The 26,539-nt window shown below is 38.0% G+C and overlaps 1 protein-coding gene and 1 pseudogene across 1 annotated transcript; one reads left to right on the top strand and one right to left on the bottom strand.

Annotated features, from left to right (window-relative positions):
- The first annotated feature begins 3,028 nt into the window (after positions 1-3,028).
- On the top strand, positions 3,029-24,111 carry LOC107822805 (outer envelope protein 61-like; annotated as a pseudogene).
- A 1,689-nt stretch (positions 24,112-25,800) lies between these two features.
- LOC107822804 (uncharacterized) lies at positions 25,801-26,280 on the bottom strand. Its single transcript, XM_016649366.1, has one exon. It carries the CDS (start codon positions 26,278-26,280, stop codon positions 25,801-25,803), a length of 480 nt encoding a protein of 159 aa, XP_016504852.1.
- Positions 26,281-26,539: the final 259 nt, after the last annotated feature.

Raw genomic sequence — 26,539 nt, 5'->3', positions numbered from 1 at the left:
AACCTTAACTGGTATATCATGAGAAAAAGCAACACACGAGAATTCTTGAAGAATCTTCTATTCTTCAATATATGTCAATGTAATTCTCAATTAATTTTTTTCGCATCATAATTGAACCGGGATGGTCAACCGGTTATGCCAACTAATATTTGTTTTAGTAAATCTCTAGTTTACTTGTGTCATATGATTCAAGCATCATGCTTATATTTGTGTAGTACAAATAGAAATAAAATCGGATAACCTTTCATATTTACCCGGTATGATTATAGAGAAGATGTTCAATCTTCCTTTTATTTATTGTCTCATATGACAACCACTTTGACTTATACATTTGAAACTCAAAAAGTTTCTTTTTAGACTTTACAATATCAATGTCATGAATAATTTTATTTATTCGATAGTAACAAATTCGCTCTTCTGGAGCTCTCAATAATTTTGCACTACAAGATCTTTTATAACACCATCCAAGTGGTGAATTTTTCCTCCACAAAGAAAATTATTTTATCATAATAATTGTCATGGTCAAAAACATTATAGACAAGACTCATTTCTTGCTTTACTTTTGCCTTTAATAACCTTTTATAAGGCATGGCAAAATATCTTTGACGTACCACATGTACGCGACCAATGACATATTTATGTAACCACATTGTAATATTCAATATCTTTATCTCTCTCAAAACCTCCCTTAAAGGTAAGTTGTGGTATTTATCCAATCTTGCATAAGCACATTCTTATGCATAATTTGAATCACATATATATTTTCACATTCACTTTTAAGAATGAGTTTTCATTTACAATGCATATCACAAGTCACATTCTCTTCAAGTGGACTATAATCATATGGGGATGCTTATTATTTTCATACCACATGGATGACAAACATCACCTTCATATTTTGTAGGAATATTTGAGAACCCTTATTGTTCTCATTTTTACAATTATCATATGATGATTATTATTATTGTCTTTGACATGCCCATGTTCATTGGTCAACCACTTGTCTTCATTTAGATTTATTATGCGCTCCTACCACATTCACTTCAAGAATGGTGCAAATCAAGTGGGACATGCTTCATGCTTTTTTTTTTCATGAAAAATATGTTACTATTTTTCTTTAGTCATCATTATATCATCAATATGGCGCATTTGGGACTAAAACACAATGCCTTACCCATATAAAAGCATGCTAGGCCATAATAAGTTTGTGTTCAAATCCAACTCTTATCACCATAGTGCATCAGGACTTGAACCCGATGTCTTACCCTTATAGTGCGCTGGGACAAATAAAACGAATTAAGTGGTGCACAAATATGATATAAAGCTATCATAGTAACTTGACAAAATTCGTTAATTAGATAGTACCAAAATATGTCTAAATCGCCGGTATATCCAGTTAGTATGTTATACGTCATAAAATTATACAAGTCAATTAGCATGACTTAAAATGTACTAAATGCATCTAGCAATGATACTGGTTAATATGAATACACTTATTACACTAAGGTCTTTATCATGCAACTTCAGTAACAATTTAGCTATGTGATTTGACATGATACATAACTAGTATTGTAAGATAATACTTATAACCTATTGAAAGATTATATTTGGTCATCTATTTGACCCAGTAGAAGTGAAAGTCCACAAAAACATAAATTTGAAGAAAAGAAATCATATTATGACAAATGACATCGACAACGTCATTGACAAAAGAAGCCTCAGTGTTAGAGATACAAACCTTAGTTAATGGCTCAACCATTTTATAACTCTTTACTTACTGTATTAATCACCATAACTCGCCATAAGGTGTGTTAGCTTCGTATTTTTTTTCTGGGAATGAAACCGGATTGCCTTGAAGAATCCAGCGGTGACAGAACAAAAATAAATAGAGGCTTGTCCGCTTCATGTTCATATTTTTGTGAGCAATTCGTGCTGATAACGTGTTATGAAATAAAAGCAATTTAGTAAAATATGAACAAGAAATATAGATAGAGAGAAGGAAGAGACTTTCTTCTTCAATTGTGTGTATCTTTCCATTGCAATTGCATGACCTTTTATAGGCATAAAAAGTAAAGATGATGAACATAAAATAGAAAATTTAATCTTTAAATTATTCACAACATGAGCATCCAATATAGCATCCAAAGTAGCATCTAATGTACAAACTATTCATAACATTAATTTAATTTTCATGGATTAGTTCTATTTACCTCACAGTCGTGATATGGTTGCAAATAATCAATTATGTGTACTGAGGAGTGGAGAAGAATAAATAAAATGAGAAAATGAATTGGAAAGTGAGAGTAGGTCAAGAATGATGACGAAGGCTGGGGTCCACGGAGAGCCTCACTCAAGTATGATGTGGCATAAATTTAGGGAGAAATTCAAAAATAGCCAAATTTACAATTGGTCGTTCAAAAATAGTTCAGTTTCAAAAGTAATCGAAATTTAGCCATTTTTCATATAAAGATAAATTTGAACGAAAATATTGTTCAAAACCCGGAAAATACGCCAGTATATTATACTGGAGTTCCAGCATAAGTATGCTTGAATTTGAACTCCAGCATATTATACTGGAGTTCCAGGATAAGTTTGAACTCCAGTTTGAACTCCAGCATAATATGATGGAGTTCCAGCATAAGTACACTAGAACTCCAGCATAATATACTGGAGTTCCAGCAAGTATAATTGTCCAGTATAATATACTGGAGTTTGGAGCACCGGTGCTCCAGTCTCCAGTATATTATACTGGAGTCAGCAAAGTATACCGGTCCAGCATAATATGCTGGAGTTCATACACAGGTGCACCGAACTCCAGTATATTATGCTGGACCGGTCTCTGTTGCAGCAAAATAGTGGCTATTTTTCATTGACTTCGTAAACGCTGGCTATTTTTGAATGACCAGCCCGAAAACTGGCTATACCGAGCTATTTTTACATATATGTAGGCACCTATCATGTGTTAGGGCTCTTCCCCTAATTATGTGTGAAATACGAGCTATGACTCATGCAACCCATTCCAAAAGATAATGCGAAATTAATGAAGCACCGAATTCGATTATTACAATTAAGACCAATTTTCCTCCTGTACCATAGATCAATATTACTATAGTGAGTATTACTTTTACCTATAAATATATCTAATATTAATAACTTTTTGTACAGATTCTTACTATTCTTGGAATCACATAAAAAAACCTTTTAATCAAATTCCGCATATTTTGTCTGTGGTTAACCATCAAATTTTCAACCATTTTGAACTGGGACTTTAATAAAAATTCAAATTTTGGGGTTTTGGGTTTTGAGAATGTTCAACGGCATGATGGATCCTGAATTGATCAGAATGGCTCAAGAATAGATGAATCGAATGTCTCCAGCTGAGTTTGCTCGGATTCAGCAACAGGTCCCCTATATTAATATACTCATTTTCTGAAATTCTCAATCTTTATTTTAACTTTGTGAATTGTGATTGTTCATATAAAGCATAGTTGAATTTGGATGTAATTGTTGGATGATAAAGTTTTGAGTTTTAAGATATAATGGGCCTTCTTGTAAATTTTAACCATAAGGGTCTTGGTGTTTTTTTTTTTTTTTTTTAAAAACTTTTGGGACAACTGAAGATTTGAATTAATGAATTTAGCAGCTTGTCCCTGTTCCTGTATCCTGTTTTTCTTAAAGTCTCAAATTTCTCATCTTTGTGATTGTTCTGTGTGAAGGGCATAGTTGGATTTTATGGTAATTGCTTTGCATGATCTAATTTTAGTTATTTAGGTAGTAAAGGTTTTTTCTTTAAAAAGAAAAATAAGTTTGATCATTAGGATCTGAAGAACCTTTTTTTTTTGTTTTTGTTTTTTTGTTTGAGTTGGTGAATTCTGCAGCAGGTCCCTATTGTTGAGTACCCTTTTACTAAAGCTCTAAAAAGTGTGATTTGAGTTTGTTCTCATAAAGGGTGTCATTCAATTTGAATGTAATTGTATGCACCATTTACTTGTGGTTATTCAGATGGAGTAGGATATGTTCTGATCATTTGTGTTTTAGAATTTTTTTTCCCGCTACTTGGGCCAAATTGAAGATTTGAGTCACTGTATGAGGTAAAGACGGTTTTTACTGCAAGCTGGTTGTTATTTGTGGTTTCAGTTGGTAATGTTTGTGCTTCTCAACTTATCTATGGAGCAAATTAAACGTCTACGGTTAAGAGTCGCCTGTAAAACAAAGTACTTAATTAATTCCACTTTCTAGAATATTATGGTATATCTAATCCGTGGTTTTGGGAGTTCAAATCTAATGGGTGGCTACTGAACTATAACCTTCAAATTGCTTTTGGCAGGTAGCATAATTGCATGTTACTCGGAATAAACTAAGTTGAGTGCAGTTAACTTTGTGTGGCATGTTTGCTCAGATCATCTCTAAATAGTTAGATTCTTTTCTGTTTCTTTTTATTGTTTTTGCTCTCCAAGGTGGGCTAGATTGTGATTTCGACTTTATTTGACAGTAGTCTGTGATTAATAATCCCAATCATGCAGATGATGTCTCATCATGTTAATTAGAATGGCTTCGGAAGGCATGAAAAACATGAAACCAGAGGACTTGAAGGTTGAAGAATACCCACCCAACGGAGATGACTGAGATTGGTGAGAAGATGGCTAATGCATCACCTGAAGAAATAGCAGCAATGCGTGCCCGCATGGATGCACAGGTTTCTTATGAATTAAGTGGAGCTCAGTTGCTGAAGAAGCAGGTAAATTGCCTGCAGCACAGATATGGGGTTATGCTTGTTAAAGCTATATCTGAGTTGTTCTGGTCCAGATTTGTTAATTGCATCTTTTCTCTTTTAAAAAATGACTTCTATTTTAATACCACTTCTCTATATTAGGAAGTTGCAGTTTTTGCAAAGCTTAGTTCCTTAAACAATAGACTGAATACAAAAGATTACCATTAAAGAAGACCAATTACTTAATGAGCTTATTTGCAAAAACTAATTAGAGAATTAACTTTCTAAGAGCATGAGAGCTGGATTTAAATTTCATATCAATATAAGTTTCATATGAAACCAGCTTAAACTATCTAAAATGCTAAATGTTTCTTTAAGTGCATTGTACTTCCTGCAACATATGATATTCACAGTTTATCGGCCAGCTTTTCTACTACTTGCCATCTTTAATTGAAATTCTCTCTCCTGTGTGTTACATGAACACTTTTAAGTTGTAAACTACAGGTATATTTTGGTTTACAACTTTTAACGTAAACTTAACTAAGCAATAATTCTGATGTATGTGCACAATTAGATCCAGTGACTGAGGACTTACTCTTGTACGTGATATTACAATCGAGAAATAGTCCAAAAAAATTGGCTTTTATGCCTTTAAACTTTGATTTTAGTACATTAACAGCATTTATGCTGAAATAATGACTATATAGTACTTGACGGAAGCTTTGGTTTATGTCCTAATCTAGTGTATTAAGTATTCCGGTGTTTAATGGCAGGGAAATGAACTTCACAGCCAGGGAAGATTTAAGGATGCCCTTCAAAAGTATTCGGTTGTAAGTCTAACCTTTGCCTTCAGCATTTGTTTGTATCTACAGTTCTACACACATCACGCTTCTGTCAGTTCTCTATATTTCTTTTCTTTTGATTACCAGGCAAAGAAAAATCTGTCAGGCATTCCTGCTGTGAAAGGCATAAGTCTTCTATTGGCTTGTTCCCTGAATATTATGTCATGTTACTTAAAAACTGGGCAGTACGATGAGTGCATAAACCCAGTACGATGAGTGCATAAAAGAAGGTACTGAGGTATGAAATGAAACATAATGCTATACATTTTGCTCATTATAAGATTAAATGTATTATGATTGATGTCATTTTCAGTTAATTTTGTACAGTGGTGTCGTACTCTACTTTGTCTTCAAGTGTCTTTCTCTTTACATGCCTGCTGATTTTCTATTGGTTCCTCCTCTACTCTCTTTTTTCCCCTTCCTTTTTATTTTGGGGTTGGGGGGTTTGGGGGGGGGGATGCTCATGTGCAGTCTTCTCACCTTTGGATGGCGGAGTTTGAGAGAGTTCGATTCACCCATTTGGTTATTAATTCTATTCCAATGTGAATGTCCATTTTCCTCAATCCCAAAATAATATTTACTGTCTTGGACTCCCATCTTAAACTGAATGTCCACTTTATAACATTTTAAAAAAGATACTTAAAACATATTGTAAAATTGGAAAGGTTGCAGTGAGTTCACCTTTGTCTCCTTTTTAATACAAATTTTCCTTTTTATTCATTCTTAAAAAAATAAAATAATAACTTAAAGTCCTCAAAATTTCCCTTTTTTAAAAGAAACCATAAACTTTTCTACTCTGTTCCAAAATTCCAGGCTCTGTTATAACTTTCAAATGTCAACTTGTCTTGATGGCTGATGAATAGGATACTTATTGCACATAAAAGATATGAGTAACATGGTGGTTAAAGTGATATATGGCTGGTGCAGGTTTTGGTGTATGATGAGAAGAATGTCAAAGCCCTTTACTGTAGGGGTCAAGCTTATAAAGAACTTGGACAGTTAGAAGTGAGCATTCACTGACCGTTATAAGATTTCTTGTGATTCATTTCTTCCTTCTAATGGCGTCCTTTACAATCCTGGAGATATCTGCGAAATGTTTATCTTTATTTGGCAAAACTTAAACAGGATGCAATGTCCGACTTAAGTAAAGCACATGAAGTATCACCTGATGATGAAACTATTGCGGATGTTTTAAGGTATTGTTAATTGCAGCTTTAAATTAACGGCGTGTTTTCCTCTCCTCTTTCCCGTATCTGTGAAATATACTTAACATCTAGATATGCGTTATTTCTTTTTATTAATTTTTTTCTTCATAAAACAAACATATGCATTATGTAAAAGAATGGGTTTTTACTGGTACAGGGATGCCAAAGAAAGATTGGTGAAAGAAGGTGCACAGCGTGCTTCAAGAGGTATTTTCGTTATGTCTGTGCAGCCTAAATTTCTTCCTATCAGCCGGGAGGAATTGGATAAGATATTTTATCCAAAGCCCATCAACCATCATCGTTTTTGAGATCTGCTACAAAAAGGCTTTCTTCTCCCAATGTTCATGGGCCATTGTGCATGCTAGACCAGATATAGGATTTAGATTTCCTCTCCCTATTTCCATTGCTCTTTTTTACTAAAGCATTTTTGCGGATGGAATTCAGACCCTTTCCATAGTGAAGCTTTAGCTTGTCTTTTTTCCGATTAATAGAAGGACAGATAATTTGTTTTGATCCTTGCTAGCATAAAGTCTTATTTCTATTTCAATCGATCAATCAGGATGGATAGAAAGACATACCATCAGTCCTTTGATTCTCTAGCCAAGTTCGAATTGCAGGGGGAGCTATAGCTCCAAACGAAGATTAACGACTTGGCATTACCGGTTAAGGATAAGGTCTTGAAGCTCAGCTGATTAGAGAGTAGATCTTGGTAATGATAGTAAGCACTACATACTCTGGTCCTGGGGAACAAGAGTCAGAGTTCAACCTACTTGAAAGCGGTCTTTAGCCAATGAAATCGGGACAAACATGCCGATATAATTTCTTATAGTAAGGTAATAAGATGGTATGGTTTCTGCGGCATTAAGAGTTGGGATTAGCTTACAAGGTAGCTTAGTCCCCCGAGGGGATGCATCAACAATAAAGTCATTCAAGAGAAAAGATGGTACTATTTCCTTAGCTAGCTTGGACTAGGAAGAATGAATTGTCTGTAGAACCCTTGGTTGGTCTAGGCAAAGTGATAAAAGAACAGCTCTTTTCGGATAAGCTGTTGCCCCTCGTCTGTTATAGCTCTTTAGTCCCATCCCTACCTAAAAGAATCTCCCCTTAAAAGATGCGTAGTGCTCTTGAGAGATGGGATTCATACCCAAAGCAGGGAAGACAAGGTTTAGAATTTCGGTGTCAGGTGCAGCCTAGAGGAAGTTGCTTGATAATCTAGTCTCGCCAAGCATGATATAAGTGCTTTGTTGGTTGTAAGTGCTCTCTTGCAGCTTCTTTAGTGGGAAGTCCTGAGCTACCGCTCTCTCTTACCGTGGATATCACTAGTGAAGCCTTACCTTCAATTATATTATAAAACTTTTCGCCCTATCTTGGATTCGTTGAACTTTCACTCGAGCTTGGGTGGGGTACTCGTCTATCACACTTGGAATAGAAGATACGATACTATCACTTTGGCGTCTGGGTTTCGGTGGTAGGAGGAATCTCCCTAACTGCAATGGCCCTCTCTGTCCGGAAAATAGAGATAGCTTCTTCGCTTAGCTAGGTACGACTCTTTAGAGTAATCAATCTGCGTGGAGCTCCTTTTGGGGGTAGACTACACGAGTCCTATGAAAAAGAGCGGATGACTATATAATAGCAAAGGCTTTCTGGTCGATAAGTCAACAGATCTTCCCCTATTAAAGAAGGGACTCATACAAGACTTTCTGTTTGTATCTGATCTAATGCCTGAAGCTTAAAGAGAAAGAAAGCCGTATGTATAGGGTGATCAACTCATCATACAAGAGCTAACTTCCCGACTCCCGTTTCCGACAGGTGGAAGTATGGATACCAGAGGAGCTAACCGAGAAGGGAAGGAGGATCGGAAGTCTTGAAAGACAGAACGGTGTTCGTAGATGGATTGGACTTTTGGCAGGAGAGAATACTGATTGAGCACATGCTTATGATTTCTATCTATATAGGATATGCTAAGCCTTTTCTTATTTATCTATCTAGGAAGCAGAGAGATATTATTATCTTATTAATAGGTTCCTTCGCTTGAGGGAAAGAGACAAAAGAACAGACCTTTCCTACGAATGTGAATCTGCCAAGTAAGGGGGGTTAAGGGGGAGGTCTTTTTCTGTTTTCACGGGAACTTCTCCTTTTTGGTTAACGCTTCTTATTGAGTACATTACTCAATTTAGACTTGAAGTTCGTTTACACAGTATGAGAAAGACGATTATAAAGAATGGGACTAAGCATCTTTTTTAGATTTCATTCTTTAATATAACAATAGCATTATAAAGCAATATAGGCATTTATCTATTCCGTCCATTGAGAAAAATAACTGCCTTACACTAAAAATTCACGCGCTTCTTTATTCAGAAAAAAAAAAAATCTGAAATGAGCCCGCAAAAGTGGGCTAGCCTACTCATTGTTTGTGTTCGTACGTATTTTCATTATTGCAATACAAGTAAGACCTCCACTATACTAGTTATGGAGAGGATTCGTGTCGTATGGAACACGACGCTTCGAACCATAGACTACTGTTGCTGGAATGAAACGAAGCTGCCCTGAAGGCGGAGCTAGCATTTTGGGGGGAAGAAATCGGCTCCCTTTTGCGGCAGAGTAGAAGGCTGGGCTTCCCCTCGCGTAGCTCCATTTAGAAAGAACACAAAAAGGAGAAAGAATATTATTTCGTGGATTCTTGCCATCACTACTGGAAAACAGATTTTTTTATAAGCATCCGTCAGGTCCGAGATTATATATTGCTTTGGAAACTAAATCGAAGGGGTTGGTTGAAAGGTAAGGATAATGTGATTTGTCGATTGGTTAGAAGGTAAAGATAGCATTATTAACTAGTTTCGAGTCTCTTGGATCATGGCCAAAGCTACTTGGATTTAGCCCGCTGAACATCATTTGGATGGGCTCAAATCTTTTGCATGATTTCATATTCTTTTGACGGGTTTTGAATTTGGACAGATTTGGAGGGCCGTCTTGCATGGACCTAGGCAGAAATCCTTTGCATGATTTCATATTCTTTTGACGGGCTTTGAATTTGGACAGATCTGGAGGACCATCTTGCATGAACTTAGGCTTGCTTTGATGATGGGAAGGCTTTCTCTTCGCATAGGCCTTCCTATAGTTCTGGGGCTAACAGGTCACCGAAGCTTACTTATTAGTATAAAACTAAAGAAACCTCAATCCAACCAATATCAAGACTACTTGGGCATACTTAGCTTTTCCTCCTAAGATAAGAGTTTTCCACCAAGCTTGTCACTTTTATAAACCTCTTCACTAATTACCTAATAACTTTAAAAATGAACTTCCACTAAGGTAAAGTCAGGGTTGTAAATAGCGATCGCCTCAGCGCTAATAGCGTGAGGCGTAGCGATGCGAGCATCTAGCGTCTTTTTCCTCTATTGCATTACGTTTTCAAAATAGTGCTCGCCTTTGCATGTGTAGCGAGAGGCGACTGTAGCGTTGCTTTTTTAAAAATAAAAGAAAAAGCATAGGGATTAAAAGAAAAAGACCTGCGATTAGGGCTTTCAGGGATTTCTTTCTTCTTTAAGCTTCAAGCAGCCGGGCAGACCAGGGATTTCTTTCTCCAAGTCGACCCAGCCACATCGATTCTTCTTTCTTCTTCATCTCTTCTGCCATTTTCTTCTTCATCCAAGTCGACCCAACCAGGTACGCTTCTCTTCTTCTCCTTTGTTCTTCTTCTGCCATTTTTTTTCTTTCTTCTTCTTTTTCATTCTTCGGTCTTCTTTCTTCTTGCTTCCTTTTTCTTCTTTTCTTTTGTTGTTCTATTTTTGATCGAGCAACACTCAACAGAGAGTAGCATTCAACTCTGTTTTTGCTCTATTTTTGATCGAGCAACACTATCTATTGAGTTTTTAATTTTTGAATTGATATATTTATCAACATATTATTGCTATTGAGTTTTTAGTTTTACATAATATATATTTTTTCGTATAATTGTCGCTTCACATAAAAAAGGCGAGCGCTTTGCCACTCGCCTCAGTGAAGCAGGCCCTCGTCGCTATTTGTCGCCGTACGCTATCCAAAACATTGGGTAAAGTAAAAAAAAGGGAAGACGAAAAAACTTAGTTGTCTATTTCGCGTGCACTTCCTGTACTGGCTTATACTGAATTACTATATACCGCTGTTAGTGGACTGACAGCGTCAGCTGGAAAGGGGCTTTTCCGGATAAAATGAAAACTTGATTCATGTAACAGGAGAAAGATTTCCCGTTCCTTAGCCGGAAAGAGATGTTGCCATGAAAGAGGGATTAAGTAGAACAGAATTGACTGGAGAGTCGTGGAAACACTTCTTTCTTCCATATTTTGGACCTTACCTCCATGGAACAATATTTTAGCAATAAAAAAAGGAAGAATTTCAATCTTAGATTAAACGGATATGTATGGATGGTCTGAATTGTCTAAACAAGAATTCTTGAACAGTGAACAACCAGTTCAGATATTCACGACCAAGAAATAATGGATTCTCTTTTAGATCGGAAGGTTGGAATGCCAACAGGCGTCTATTATTGAATTCACCAGACCTCTGACTCATTGCACTAGTTCTATAGTTAGTCCTAGTGTTGTATTGGTGTATTGCTAGTAAATTTACAGAGCGACCTGTAAAGATATAAAAAAACAGATCAATCAAGAGATAGTGGTTCGGTTTTCTCCTAAGCAATGACAAAGTACTGAGAATTGTTTAGGGAGAGTCGTCTCAAATGTTGATACCATTATATAAATAAGCCAATAAAAAAAAAGACAAGTAGAGGCCAGGGAAAGTGAAAGAGTAAGCAGGGTACGACGAAGCCCTAGGCCTAAGGGGCAATACGTAAACAAGTACAGATCACATAGTTTCATACTGATCTCCTTTCGAGCTATCGAGTGATGATTTGCCGAGGGGCCCTTTTTCCTTTTATAAGGGAAGAGATTGTAGTTAGGTACAAATAGGCTAGTGAAAGACGAGTAGGCAAGCACGCGGGTTGTACCGGTTAGCTTTGAGCTATCGAGTAACGATTGCTCCATCTCTTAAGAAAGGACACGGGGGACATGTCTTATAATAAAAGGGGCACTCTCTTATCTGATGTGCGGTATATTATTGTGTCATATTCCTTAAGTAGTGATCCGGGATTAAGCCACGTGGCTATACATGCCAAAAGAAATGGGGCCTTTCGTACGGATTAGGGTATGAAGATAATTATTTAGCATACTAAAATCTAGTAGAAGGCGTTCCATATTCATGAAAAGCCGGGGTTGAAACATGTTATGAAACTAAGACAACAATTATTTCTACTAATAAGACAGAGTTAAGCGCCTCTAAGGCCTAAAAATAGAAGCTTCTTGAAGTCTATATTTTCAAAGAGAGACGTAGAAGTCAAAAAGAAATACTTTTAGTAACACTTATCCCAACAACACTGAAATGGATATTGTTGGAAGACTTGCAACAATTCAAGAATCAATTCAAGCCATCGAAAACATAAAAGAACTAAGGCAGCAAACCCTGGCGGCCTTTTGAGAGCACCTGCCTCCCATCGATCCTGCACTTGTGGCTGCAGCCATGCAGCAGATCTGGGATCGTATTAGCGTCCTGGAAGACAGGAAACGAGCCCTCCTCCAAGAACAGGAAGACCTAATTGTGGGTGTTGTCATCTGTGGTCGCCAAAGAGACTAGATAGAAGAGTTCGTAGATTCTTTTTAGTTTTAGAAGGTTTAAATAAGTGTCTGCAGATGCAAAGTAATGTGTTTCTCCTTTTTCTTTGTTTGGTGGAGATCTACTCCTATCCTAAGTAGATTGCTTTTTTTTTTGGGTGTCATGTGTCACTAGTAGTCTAAATGCTTTCATTGTTAACTTTGTAATGTTGTGCTTAGTTATGTGGCTGGTCTCTGTGTGTGTAAGCTTCCTCTTTGATGTATTCCCATGTAACGGTTATTAATAAATAAAAAATGTTGGCCTGCTTTGTTAAATGTTCCTTATGTATACGCCATTAATAATCCCAGAGGGAATCCGGATCTTGAGCGAACCTCAAAGCCATGTCAGCCTGGAGTTAATTCTTTCTATGGACAACCTTTTTTTAGACCTAATTTAGGCATTAGCCATTTAAAACGATGGATTTAGATTTCGGAAGTAGATCAAAAACAAAAGCGAAGGTCACCAAACACGAACAAGATACGAAAGATATTAGACAACAGACTACTTAAACTACTTAGTTAAGAGATTGTTTGCTATTGCTTATGCCTCAGCAAAGAAGTAAAGTTTTTCTCTCCCCTCTCTTTCTCTTACATGTCTAGTTCTATAGCTTAACCTTGACTTTTACAATGTAAGGGCAGAACGTAATAATAATAAAGGAAAAACAAGGTGTGGCGGTAAGTCAAAACTTTTTGGTTTCCATGTTCCGCTCCCGGAAGAAGCTTATTTTTTTCCGCTATAAGGCATAAGTAGTGAAAGTGGTAGACCTATAAAGAGAAAAGGAAGTGCTATCCTTCATACTTATGATTCAACATTTAGCTTGATCTATTCTAAATGTCTTTTTTACATCAATGACATCAACTTAGATTCTATAGAGTTCAACCTGCATTGGGCTTTAGTTAAACCTGCATCCATTTTAGTAGAAAATGATCTTTTATGTAGCCCAACTCATAGAGAGTTCTGTCCTTTGATTTGAGCCCATTTCTTCTATTCGTATGATTGTTCAATGATGGGTTTTCTCATTTTAGAATTAGGTTTCTATCCCATGTTGTGCTGAGAGAGAGAGCGGAATGGTCCAAAACCCCAAGCAATTGACCAGGAGAGGATTAAGGGCCTACCAACCATTTCTTAATCTAAGGCATCTACCCCTAGCAGAAAAGAAGACGGAAAGAAAGCCGATTGATACCTTAGCTTTGAACCAGCTTCTTCAGTCCTGTTGCTCTTCTCCCTTTATATTGCGCGGGTAGCTTGCTTCCAAGCCGCGGACAGGAACCAGATAAGGAACAAAAGAGAGAAGCAACTCAATTTCAAAGGTTAGAGGGCAATAGCCTCTTGTGTAGAAGGAGATGTTTAGGAGAAAAGCCCCGTCTTATGGTCTTTTGTTAGGAGTTCCCCCTCTCCGGTATATTTTACTGGGGCAACCCTGATGGAGAAGATTGTTGGCCCCCTCTCTTGCTGGTTCTCTCAGACTAGCATCAACTGATGTTAAGGTTAATCCAATAGTCAGGTTTCACTACTTTCGAAATCTGAAAGCGGCTTTGTTGTACATCATGAATCTTTCTGTTCACACACCTCTCCGCATTCCCTTCTCTAGTTGAGAAGGTCTCTCGTGTGAAGCAGAACTTTACTTCTCTGTTGAGGTATAAGCAATAGCAAACAATCTCTCACTAAGTAGTTTAAGTGGTGCGTTGTCTAACATCTTTCGTATCTTCTTCGTGTTCGGTGACCTTCGTTGAAGTTCTTAATCTACCTCTGAAACCTAAATCTATCTTTTTAAATGGCTAATGCTTAGATTAGGTCTTAAAAGAAGGCTGTTGGCTGTCCATAGAAAGAATTAACTCCAGTCTGGCATGACTTTGAGGTTCACTCAAGGTCCGGATTCCCTCTGGGATTATTAATTACGTATACATAAGAATATCTAACAAAGCAGACCAACACTTTTTATTCACTAATAGCAGTTACATGGAAATACATCAAATAGGAAGCTTGCACACACATAGACCCAGTGGCGGAGGCAGAATCTCCACGAAGGGGGTTCAAAATTTTTTTTTTGTAGCTAGTGGGAATTAAACTCACGACCTTATGTAGATTTTGAACCCCCTTGACCACTAAACTACACTTTTGGATTGTGTTAAGGGGGTTCAAAACTTATTATATAGAGGTAAAAAACAGATTTTGCGTTATATATACAGTGTAATTTTTCGGCGAAGGGGGTTCACCCCCCTAAATCCGCCCCTGCATAGACCGACCACACAACTAAACACAACATTACAAAGTTAACAACGGAAGCAATGAATACTACTAATGGTACATGCAAACACACCCAAAAAAAGTAATCTACTTAGGTAGGAGTAGATCTCCACCAAACAAAGAAAAATAAGAAACACACTACTTTGCGTCTACAGACACTTTCTTAAACCTTCTAAAATTAAATAAAAGGAGTCGACGGACTCTTCTATTCTAGTCTCCCTGGTGACCACGAACGACAACACCCACAATTAGGTCTTCCTGTTCTTGAAAGAGGGCCCGTTTCCTGTCTTCCAAGACGCTAATGCGGTCCCGAATGCGCTGCAGCCACAAGTGCAGGATCGATGGGAGGTAGGTGCTTCCAAAAGGTAGCCAAGGTTTGCTGCATTTGTTCTTTTTCGTTTTCGACAGCTTGAAATAATTCTTGAATTGTTGCAAGTCTTCCGACAATATCCATTTTAGCGTTGTTGGAATAAGTGTTACCGAAAGTATTTCTTTTTGACTTCTACGTCTCTCTTTGAAAATTTAGACTTCAAGAAGCTTCTATTTATAGGCCTTGAAGGCGTTTAACTCTTTCTTATCATTAGAAATAATTGTTGTATTAGTTTCATAACATGTTTCGACTCCGGCTTTTCATGCATATGGAATCCCATCAACTAGATTTTAGTGTGCTGCATAATTATCTTTGTACTTCAATTCGTATGAAAGGCCCCCTTTCTTTTGACGGGCATCGCCACATGACTTAATCCTGGATCACTCCTTATGGATTAGGACACAATAAGACAGGCCCCCACATTCTTTCTTAAGAGATAGAGCAATCGTCACTCGACAGCTCAAAGCTGACCGATACAACCCGCGTGCTTACTTACTCATCTTTCACCGGTCTATTTGTACCCAGCTACAATCTCTTTCCTTATATAACTGGAAAAGGGCCCCTCGAAAGCGAATTATTATCTTAGGAGGAAAACCTAAGTATGCCCGAGTAGCCTTGATATTGGTTGGTTTGAGGTTTCGTTAGTTTTATACTAATAAGCAAGCTTCCGCGACTGTTCGACCTAGCACGTTAGCCCCGGTACTATCGGAATGGCCTATGCGAAGAAAAGGCCTGCCCATCATCAAAGCAAGCCCAAGTCCATGCAAGTAGGCCCTCCAGATTTGTCCAAATTCAAAGCCCGTCAAAAGTATATGAAATCATGCAAAGGATCTGAGCCCATCCAAATAATGTTCAGCAGGCTAAACCCAATTAGCTCTGACCCATGATCCAAGAAATCGGAAACTAGTTAATCATGCTATCATTACCTTCTAACCAATCACGCTATCCTTACTTTTCAACCAACCTCTTCGATTCTGCTTCTACAGCAGTATATAATCTCGGACCCGATGGATGCCTACAGAAAAATTTCCAGCAGTGTTGGCAAGAATCCGCGAAATAATGTTCTTTCTCTTTTTTGTGTTCGTTCTGAATGGAGCTATGCGAGGGAAACCTCACCTTTCTGCTCTGCTGCAAAAGGGAGCCGCTTTCTTGCCCCCAAAATGCCAATTCTGCCATCAAGGCCTAGCAAGAAGCATAACTTTGTTCCAAAGCTTCGTTTCATTCTAGCAGCTGTAATCTATGGTTCGAAGCGCCGTATTCCATCCTGCGCGAATCCTCTCTATAAATAGTATAGTGGAGGTCTTACTTGTATTGCAATAATGAAAATATGTACATGAGCAGACCAACCCACTTTCTTATGTGGATTCATTTCAGAATGTTTTTTTAAATAATGAAGCACGTGAACTTTTAGTGTATTGCATGTGTTTTTCTCGAGGATGGATGGGATAAATACTGATATTGCTTTATAATATTATTGTTATGTTGATGTTATATTAAAGAATGAAATCTAAAAAAGTTGCTTAGTCCTATTCTTTATAATTGTCTTTCTCATACTGTGTAAACGAATTGTGTATTGTACTCAAACAGGAAGCCTCACAGCCACCCCGATGTTGATATGCAATATTAATTGGTTAAAGTCGTTTGTTTTTAAACCTAGAACGATTGGTTTATCTGTATCCTGCAAATGTCCAAGTCTTAGGTGCTTTCTAAGATCTTTCTATACGAAAGATATATGACGTGTGGACAATGAATGACTTGCAGGGTATGCAATATCTTAAGTACAAAAGGTATGACCTAAAAAGAGAAATGAGCTTAGCACAACACAAGATAGAAACCTAATCCTAAAAGGAGAAAACCCATCACCGAACAATCATAGGAATAGAAGAAATGAGTTCAGACCAAGTGACAGAACTCTCAATGAGTTGGCTATATAAAAGATCATTTTATACTAAAATGGATGTAGGCTTAATGCAGGTTGAACTCTATGGAATCTAAGCCTCACTACCCTTACTCTCTTAGAGGGTTACAAGGAATTTTTGGCCGGCTCCATATAGATTCAGCTTAGGGGTTCATGAGAGATTGATTGATGGATCTAAGCTAAACAACTAAGATTGAACCTAAACCAAAACCTATATACTGAATTAGGAGAGTAGAGGTTTAATTCAAGACTAGGAGAGCAAGTTATATCGAAGCCCAATGCCAAGCAAAGTCTTAGATTACAAGCGAAGAAATTGGGTGCAACTAAGCCCTTAACCCAACACAAAAGGGGCCGGTAGGATAGTGGGCTTAGTCAGCCCAATATAGGTTGTTAACTAAACAGGAGAAGTTCCCGTGAAAACAGAAAAAGACCTACCTCTTTACCCCCTTACTTGGCAGATTCACATTTATAGGAAAGGTCTGTTCGTTTCTCTTTCCCTCAAGCGAAGGAACCTATTAATAAGATAATTATATCTCTCTGCTTCCTAGATTGATAAATAAGAAAAGGCTTAGCATATCCTATATAGATAGATATCAGAATCATGTGCTCAATCAGTATTCTCTCTTGCCAAAAGTCCAATCCATCTAAGAACATTGCTCTATCTTTCAAGACTTCCAATCCTCCTTCCCTTCTCGGTTAGCTCCTCTGGTATCCATACTTTCACCTGTCGGAAACGGGAGTCGGGACGTTGGCTCTTGTATGATGAGTTGATCACCCTATACATATGGCTTTTTTAGATTAGATACAAACAGAAAGTCTTGTATGAATCCCTTTTTTAAATAGGGGAAGATTTGTTGATTTATCGACCATAAAGCCTTTGCTATTATATAGTCATACGCTCTTTTTCATAGGACTCGTGTAGTCTACCCCTAAAAGGAGCTCCACTTTTAGCTGATTGATTGCTCGAAAGAGCCGTACCTAGCTAAGGGAAGAAGCTATCTCTATTTTCCGGATAGAGAGGGTTATTGCAGTTATGGGGATTCCTCCTTCCATCGAAACTCAGACGCCAAAGTGATGTCTCATATCTTCTATTCTAAGCACGATAGATGAGTACCACGATCAAGCTCGGGTGAAAGTTCAACGAATCTAAGGTAGGGCGAAGGGTTTTATAATATTTAAATGAAGGTAAGGCTTCACTAGTGATAACCCTGGTAAGAGGGAGCGGTAGCTCAGGGCTTCCCATTAAAGAAGCTGCAAGAGAGCACCTTCAACCGACAAAGCACTTATTTCCTGCTTGGCCGGGACTAGATTATCAAGCAGCTTCCTCTGGGCTGCACCTGACACCGAGATTCTAAACCTTGTCTTCCCCACTTCTGGTTATAAATCCCATCTCCCAAGAGTGCTACGCATCTTTTAAGGGGAGATCCTCTTTGGTAGGGATAGGACTAAAGAGTTATAACAGAATAAGGACAACAGCTTATCTGAAAAGACATTTTCTTTTATAGTTTTGCCTAGACCAACCAAGGGTTCTAGAGACAATTTATTGTTCTTAATCCAAGCTAGCTAAGGAAATAGCACCATCTTCTCTCTTGAACGATTTTATTGTTGATGGATCCCCTCGCGGGACTGAGCTACCTTGTGAGCTAGCCCCAACTCTTATTGCCGCGGAAACCATACCATCATATTACCTTACTATAAGAAATTATAATGGCAAACCTATCCCGATTTCATTGGCTAAAGACCACTTTCAAGTAGGTTGAACTCTGACTCTTGTTCCCCAGGACCATGGTTTGTAATGCTTACTGTCCTTATCAAGACCTATTCTCTAGTCAGTCGAGCTTCAAGACCTTCTCCTTAACCGGTAATGCTAAGTCGTTAATATTCGTTAGGAGCTATAGCACTCCCCGCAATTCCAGTTCGGCCAGAGAATCAAAGGACAGATTGTATGTCTTTCTATCCATCTTGGTTGTTGGATTGAAATAAAAATAAGACTTTATGCGAGCAAGGTTCAAAAGAAATTATCCATCCTTATATTAATCGAGAAAAGAAGCTCTAGATAAAAAAAATATCTTATCCGATCCATAGCGGCCGCGAAGTATTTTCATTCTGTGTGTGCATCCTTTTTTTCTTCCTGAAAATTATTTTATATTCATTGAACTTGAATTTCCTTTTTTGAGCAGGATTGGTTATTGAAGAAATAACTGAGGAAGAAGCAGAGTCCTCTTTTTCATAGTCTGAGAAGTTGCTGTGTTCTCTCTTCACATTTTCTTACTTGTACCTGAACATAAAGTTAGTCCTTCACTGCTGCTACATCTTCTTTATTTGAAAATCATCTGCTAGTGATCCTGGTCATTTTAGTTGAAGAATGAGTGGTTAATGAGTCATGACCATGATGCAGCAAAAATCACATCTTAGGAGCACATATGTTATTTGGTACGCCAGATATCCAGCTGCTTTTTAAATTTTTAATTACGGTGGTGTCCGAGATAGTTTGACACTATTCCACTATTCCACCGGCTACTTATTACTTCCACCATCATAGGTACCGGATAATTCTGCTCAATTAAGGCTTAAAGTGGATTTATAGCTGCTTTTAGTTTCAAAACCTTGAAGCGATTAGACTCTTGATCGCATAGTGTGTATTTCTTGAAGTTGCAAATCCCTTTTTCCTTTTTTGTGCATACACATCATCATCTTGCATATTTGCATGCTTGTTTTATTCCGCTGACATTGCTATGAAGACCAGAGAACAGTGTAGTTGTCCAATACCAGATGTTGCTTGTTTTTTTTCACACTGCAAAAGAGAATTTATTTGTGCTAAATCTCCTGTCCACTATCTAATCTTGACATTATCACTCCTTCTCTTGGTGCTTGTTATTTTCTTACGATAAATTTCCCATGCTTATGGAAACACTGTCCTGTAATAACTAGTGCCCTTTCTCTTCGATTCTAATTGTGTTTATCCTATTAGCAGTCAAAATTTTAAACCTAGCTCCAATAATCACGACGGACTTTTCCTTCTGTTGCATGGATGTAGGTCCTTCCAGAATTTTCTCTCTCACACTGATCCAGACATCCTAGCTGCATTCAGTGGTGGAAAAGCTGATGGATTACGTACTGAAATGGTAAAGGCTGCATCCAATGTTATAGGCAAGAATAGATGTCACCTGAAGAACTACAAAAAATTATCCAAACGGCTTCCTCCTTTCAAGGGGAAAATCCCTTTCTAAACAAAGGCTCCTCAGATAACTTTGGGCCTGGGTCAGTTCCTCCGAATGTAACACCTGACATGCTGAAAATGGCAACAGATATTATGGGTAAGATGTCTCCTGAAGAAATGCAAAAGACGTTTGAAATCGCATCTTCTTTGAAAGAAAAAGCTCCAGTATCAGCTGCGGCAGCTGTAGGTTCTAATGGATTAAGGGCCAAATAAGCAGTCGAAACCTAGTGACATCGAGAGAATTTCAAAGTTGATGATAGTATTAGTGCCGGTATTTCCTCACAAGCCTCTTTGAGTTCGATAAATGGTCCTCAATCAAGTTTTCCAATCTCAAATACCGATTTGCAAGAAGAGATGAGAAAGCGAATGAATGATCCAGCCATGAGGCAGGTATATATTAGCTCTGATCCTTTAATGTGCAATACTTATTTTCTTCTTTATTTCCATAAATTTTTCTTGATACCATTGTGGTCCGGCCTTTCCCTAGACCCGCGCATAGCGGGAGCCTAGTGCACCGGGCTGGCCTTTTTTTTTTCCTTGATGCATTTAAAGCTCATTTTCTTGAAGGTACTATAAGCTCTTTCAGAAGCGTTGATATTTTTCTTGATCTATAAGATTATCATGTCAGTATAGTTGATAGCTCCTGGATCTGGGTTAAGTTAGTCAATCTTGCTCATTTTTTTAAATACTTTCTTACATGATTAAATGATGTAAGCTTACTCTTTTCACCTGTTGTAAATCGCTTTCTTTGGTAACAGATACCCAGCTATGGGGATTGGCTTTCTAATCCTTCTCCTTCAGTATTCCTAGGGAGGTCTTATGGAGATGCTTAGAGGCTAAAGGGGTCTCGGTTGCCTACATTAGGGCGATTAATGACATGTATGATGGAGCTAAGACTCGGGTTAGGACAGCAGGAGGCGATTCCGATTATTTTCCGGTTATTACGGGGTTGCACCAAGGGTCTGCGTTCAGCCCTTTCCTATTCGCCCTGGTGATGGATGTTATAACGTATCATATTCAAGGGGAGGTGCCATGGTGCATGCTGTTTGCTGATGACATAGTCCTAATCGACGAGACACGACGCGGCGTCAGCGAGAGGTTAGAGGTTTGGAGACATGCCCTTGCGTCCAAAGGTTTCAGGTTGAGCAGGACGAAGACGGAATACCTTGAGTGCAAATTTGGGGCAGAGCTGACGGAAGCGGGAGTGGAAGTGAAGCTTGATTCTCAAGTCATCCCTAAGAGGGGTAGTTTCAAGTACCTGGGGTCGTTTATTCAGGGGACCGGAGAGATCGACGAGGATGTCACACACCGTATAGGGGTGGGGTGGATGAAATGGAGGTTAGCAACGGGAGTCCTGTGTGACAAGAAAGTGTCACCGTTACTGAAAGGTAAATTTTATAGGGCAGTGGTTAGGCCTGCTATGTTGTATGGGACCGAGTGTTGGCCGGTGAAGATCTCACACATCCAGAGGATGAAAGTTGCAGAGATGAGGATGTTGAGGTGGATGTGCGGGCATACAAGGAAGGATAAGATTAGAAATGAAGATATTCGAGAGAAGGTGGGTGTGGCCCCCATGGAGGACAAGATGCGGGAAGCAAGACTCAGATGGTTCGGACACATTCAGAGGAGGAACACTGATGCACCGGTGAGAAGGTGTGAGCGACTGGCTGTGGTGGGTACGAGGAGAGGTAGAGGGAGACCTAAGAAATATTGGGGAGAGGTAGGCAGGATATGGCGCGACTTAGGGTTACTGAGGACATGACCCTAAACAGGGAATTATGGAGATCGAGCATTAAGGTTGTAGGTTAGGGGAAATTGTGATTTCTTTTTTTTTACAGCGCACTAGAGTGAGACTAGCCAGTTAGGAATTAGTCTTAGGATGCTATTGATCAGCTACTGATGATGGGCTTTATCTGCTGTTTATTAGTATACCTTACATCTTTCTCGTATTTCCTATATCTCTTATATTGCTGTTATTTTGTTATTTTATGGTATTTATGTTATGTTATGGATTTTATGGTATTTTATGTTATTTTATTATGAGTCTATTGATAGTACTAATATAGTGTCTCTTGTTGTCTTCTTGAGCCGAGTGTCTCCTGGAAACAGCCTCTCTGCCCCTCGGGGTAGAGGTAAGGTCTGCGTACATATTACCCTTCCCAGACCCCACTTGTGGGATTACACTGGGTTGTTGTTGATTTCCTTTTGTGCATTGTACATGCCTATAATCCATATTTGTTTCTTATGCTGGAATTGCTTAGGGTCTTTGATATTTAAATCTTGGCGATTCCTGGATATTGGCAGATGTTCTCATCGATGATAAGAAAAAATGAGTCCAGAAATGATGGCCAACATGAGTGAACAATTTGGAATGAAGCTCAGACAGGAGGATGCAGAGAAACCTCAAGAGGCCATGTCATCTTTGTCGCCTGATGACTTGGAGATAATGGTAATTGTTTTTCTTTTATAAGGAAGAATTGTTTTTAAGTATGATGCTGCGGTTCTCTCCCTTCCTTTCGGGTGGTGTACCTTTCGTGATTTGTCTAATCATTTAAGTCTTTTTCTTGGGGTTCTTTTATAGTGGAAGATATCTGTGCATATCCTTGCAGTAACTAAAGCATTGTCCTAAGCACACATGTTCATCCTTGCTGTAAATGAAATACTCCCTCTGTTCCATTTTACGTGGAATTGTTTCCTATTTAGTCTCATTCCAAAATTTTGGAACAAGAGCTTTCTATATTTTTATAAAATAGTTTAAATTTGAACTTGTCATTTTATCTTAATGACATGCTTTTATAGCCACAAAAATGTTGTTTAACACCTTACGTCCTAAAAGTCTTTCTTTCTTACTTAAACTCCGTGTCCACTCAAATACCGCCACATAAAATTTGAAAGGGAAGGGAGTATCTAATCATTTGATGTGGTCGTGCTTTTTCTTAAACACCCTTCTGATTCCATTAATTGATGCATTTGAATGCATTGTTTTCCTTCCAGTAACGCAAAATTTCTTTCAAATTAGCATATTTTTGTGTTAGAATTAATATGTGCAAATTGGAGTAATTTGTTAATCATCCTTGCTTATCTAGATAAAAAATTTAAAAAATGGTCAGTCTGCCCTTTGGAAGTCTTGGAAGGAGGATCAAACCAATGTGCAGAGGACACAAATGAAGTGGTGAATTTTAGTGCTTTGGATGAGAAGTGGCTAAGCATCAAAGTGTTCTAGGATCATCAACACTAATATCAGTTGCATGTACATATAAGTTCTTGATAGCTCATTTTACTAACAGTTTTCTGGTTTTTGCTTCTCTTGAAGTACACCAAGTATCTACTTGTAGCTTATAATGCTAATCCTTGGTTTCGAATATTGCAGATGAAGTGGGCAGATAGAATTCAAAGAGGAGTAGAAGGTGCAAAGAAGACAAAAAATGGGCTTCTGGGAAAATCTGACGATGATATTATCAATCTTTATACTCCTTTTAGCAGAGTCATCCTACACTGGATAGGCTTCATCGGACGCTAGGCTTTGATGTGCTAATTCAGGCCATGGATTAGCAGAAGCAACAGGCTGTCTGTTGAGACTAAAGAATTGGTCTCTGTAACCCATGCTCAAAGGGTATAGAGTGTGGTGAAGGCACATGAAATTTGAAGATTTTAATGAAAGTTAAACCAAATAGGTGGGAAAGGACAGCCTTAATTTTTCATGCTTTGGTTGGTGGGATGTAGCTGAGCGCTACTTGTCTTAATTGTTTAATTCATTGTTTAGAATGGAACATAAAACCAATGTTTCATTGTCAATTATGTAGTGCTTGTTGTCTCAGAAAATCTTGAAACAAGCACCACAACAAGAACTAAGTCTCAATCTTAAGCTAGTTTGATTGGGCTATAGGAATTTTCACTGTCCATTTCGCTTCCATTTACATTCGTCTCGTTTCAATATTCAATAATTTTTTTATTTTTTTTTTTACATTTTCACTGACATACTGGAACAAAGTTAAAAAGACTACTTGCAAATAATGGACTATTGAAAGTATGCCAAGAAGGCTAATTCAGATACTCTAGGTAAATTTTGAACTGATTTTTTCTATGGTAATTCTTTTAGTTATGGAATCACTTTTTCTTTTGTCCTTTTATTCTGATAAGTTTTGTCTCATCAAGTATTCGCAAAGATGTGATTCTTTGACACATGAGACAAACGGATATGGAGCGTGGATTTTAACTCTGCACCTTTATTGTTCAGGGTACAATGCAATGCAAGTGTTTAATATGCGCATATTGTGGGCACTAAAAAAACAGCTATAGATAGAATAGGGACAACTTTAGTTTTGCTGATATAAAATGGCAACTGGTACCTTTGTTGTGGAAATCCGATTGGCAATAATGAATTTGATTTAACCCATAATAAAGTACACGTGCTCTACCTACTAAAGAGACATCCAACGAGTATTGTATGAAGATAATGTTTCATTTCTTTTGGTTTCTTACTGGTATACAATACTCGCTTTGTGGACCCAACTAATTTGGATTCTCGAGGCATAACATCTATTGAAGGGATGTGCTCCTTATTAGAATTTTTCCATACATAAGTTCAAATTTGAAATCTTCGATTAAGAGTAAAGGGATCTTATTCATCCCATCTAAATCTTAAGGTGAAGATAATGTTTTAGAATAAATCTATTAAAAGAATAGTTTATCAAAACTGTGAAAGTTCTATTGAAAAAAATAAGATGGTGTCAAATAGTTTAAAACATCTCAAAATGAGAAGAGTCGCATATAAAATTGAGACAAATGAAGTAATCAAGTGAAGGAAGATACACGTCAACTATAAAAATACACTTTGTCAGCAGTAGCATCGCTTTGACACTTAAAACAATCGTTTTTTGGGAAACTAGTAAAAACACCCCATCTGCAATGCCAGTCTTAAACATTTACTAATTAAAATTAAAATTAAAATTCTTTCACTAATTAAAAGGCCAGTCTGACACATTTGTGAACTAAAAAACTTCTAATTAAACATTTGCTCCACACATATCATATATATTCCAAAATGAAATTTTCTCGGCAACAACGATCCAAATGTCCGGGGAGGGTCTGGGGTCGTGTCCTATCCCGAGATAGTTGAGGCGGTTTCCGATTGACTATAGGCTCAAAAAGACGAAAAAAATAATATATCAAATAATAACAGTATCACATGAACTAGAAAATAGATGAAAATCTATAATAATAACCAATAAATAACGCCCGACACTATGAAGTTTTCTCGGCACGAATTTAAATTAATTGAACTACGGAAAAAAATACATACATCGCTGATAATAATTTTCATCAAAAAGGGGGGTGGGGGGGAGGGTATGGCCAATGACGTCAAGTTCCCCTTTTTGGGCAAAATGCATTACAATTTACAGATACATCATCAATGCTATGCCAAAAAAACACTCGCTCTAACTTATTTTCTACTTTAATGAAGAATGAATAAGGACTGTACGTCTGTACCCTGGATCTAAACTACACTGAATTCAAGTGTACATATCGTAGTTTGATTAGTGACAACTTTTTTTCTTTTGCTCCTCAGTCCTCGAATTCATTGCTATTTCCATTTCTCACCCTTTTAATCTTCTTCCCTTTGAGATGAGCTCCTCCCAAATCCAGCACCATAGTAAAACCGGTCCCACATCTCCGTTTCAAAATCCGCCGTTTCTGATGATTCTCCGTCATGATCATCGCCGACGTTATCTCCGCCGCCATCGGAATCCTTCTCATCGTCAGTGTAGTAAACGCCGAGAGAATCATTCGTCATCATTTTTTTCCTCTTCTTCAAAAGCTTCTTCCGCTTCTTATTCCTCCACGCTCTCCGGCAAAGTCCCGCCGGAATTTTGTATAAGGCCAGGAGGAGGATGTGCAGCACCGCGCATGGGCAACAGCAACATACCATAGCGCACTCCGCCGCCGTCCCTCCCGCCACTTCTCCTATCCTTTTCTGCTGTCTTCCGCTTATTCGCTTTTCCTCTTCCTTCGCCATCGCCGTCGCCGTTCTCAATAGTTGTCTCCCACTCGCCGCCGATGACTCTATCACGATTTGCCCAGTCATCGGCGTTAACTCCGACGAATCACGAAAAACAGCTCTCGCCAGTCACCGTCAACCGACGAACATCACGAGAAGTGCCGTGTTCACACTTAAAATGCTATGTTCTAGAACTTTGAAGCAAAAAATTTCACGAAAGTTTGATTTGACTTGAAAATCGCAGCTTTTTGTGATCAAATTAACTGAGAAAATCACTAATATAAATCAGAATGCTGAGAAGAGACGTGGAGAAGAGGGAGAGAAATTGGTATTTGGAGGAGATTTT

Source organism: Nicotiana tabacum, chromosome 18, assembly GCF_000715075.1.
Source record: "Nicotiana tabacum cultivar K326 chromosome 18, ASM71507v2, whole genome shotgun sequence".
NCBI lineage: Eukaryota > Viridiplantae > Streptophyta > Magnoliopsida > Solanales > Solanaceae > Nicotiana > Nicotiana tabacum.
The sequence above is the reverse complement of the archived record's forward strand: the minus strand, read 5'-3'. Positions and strand labels throughout refer to the sequence as shown.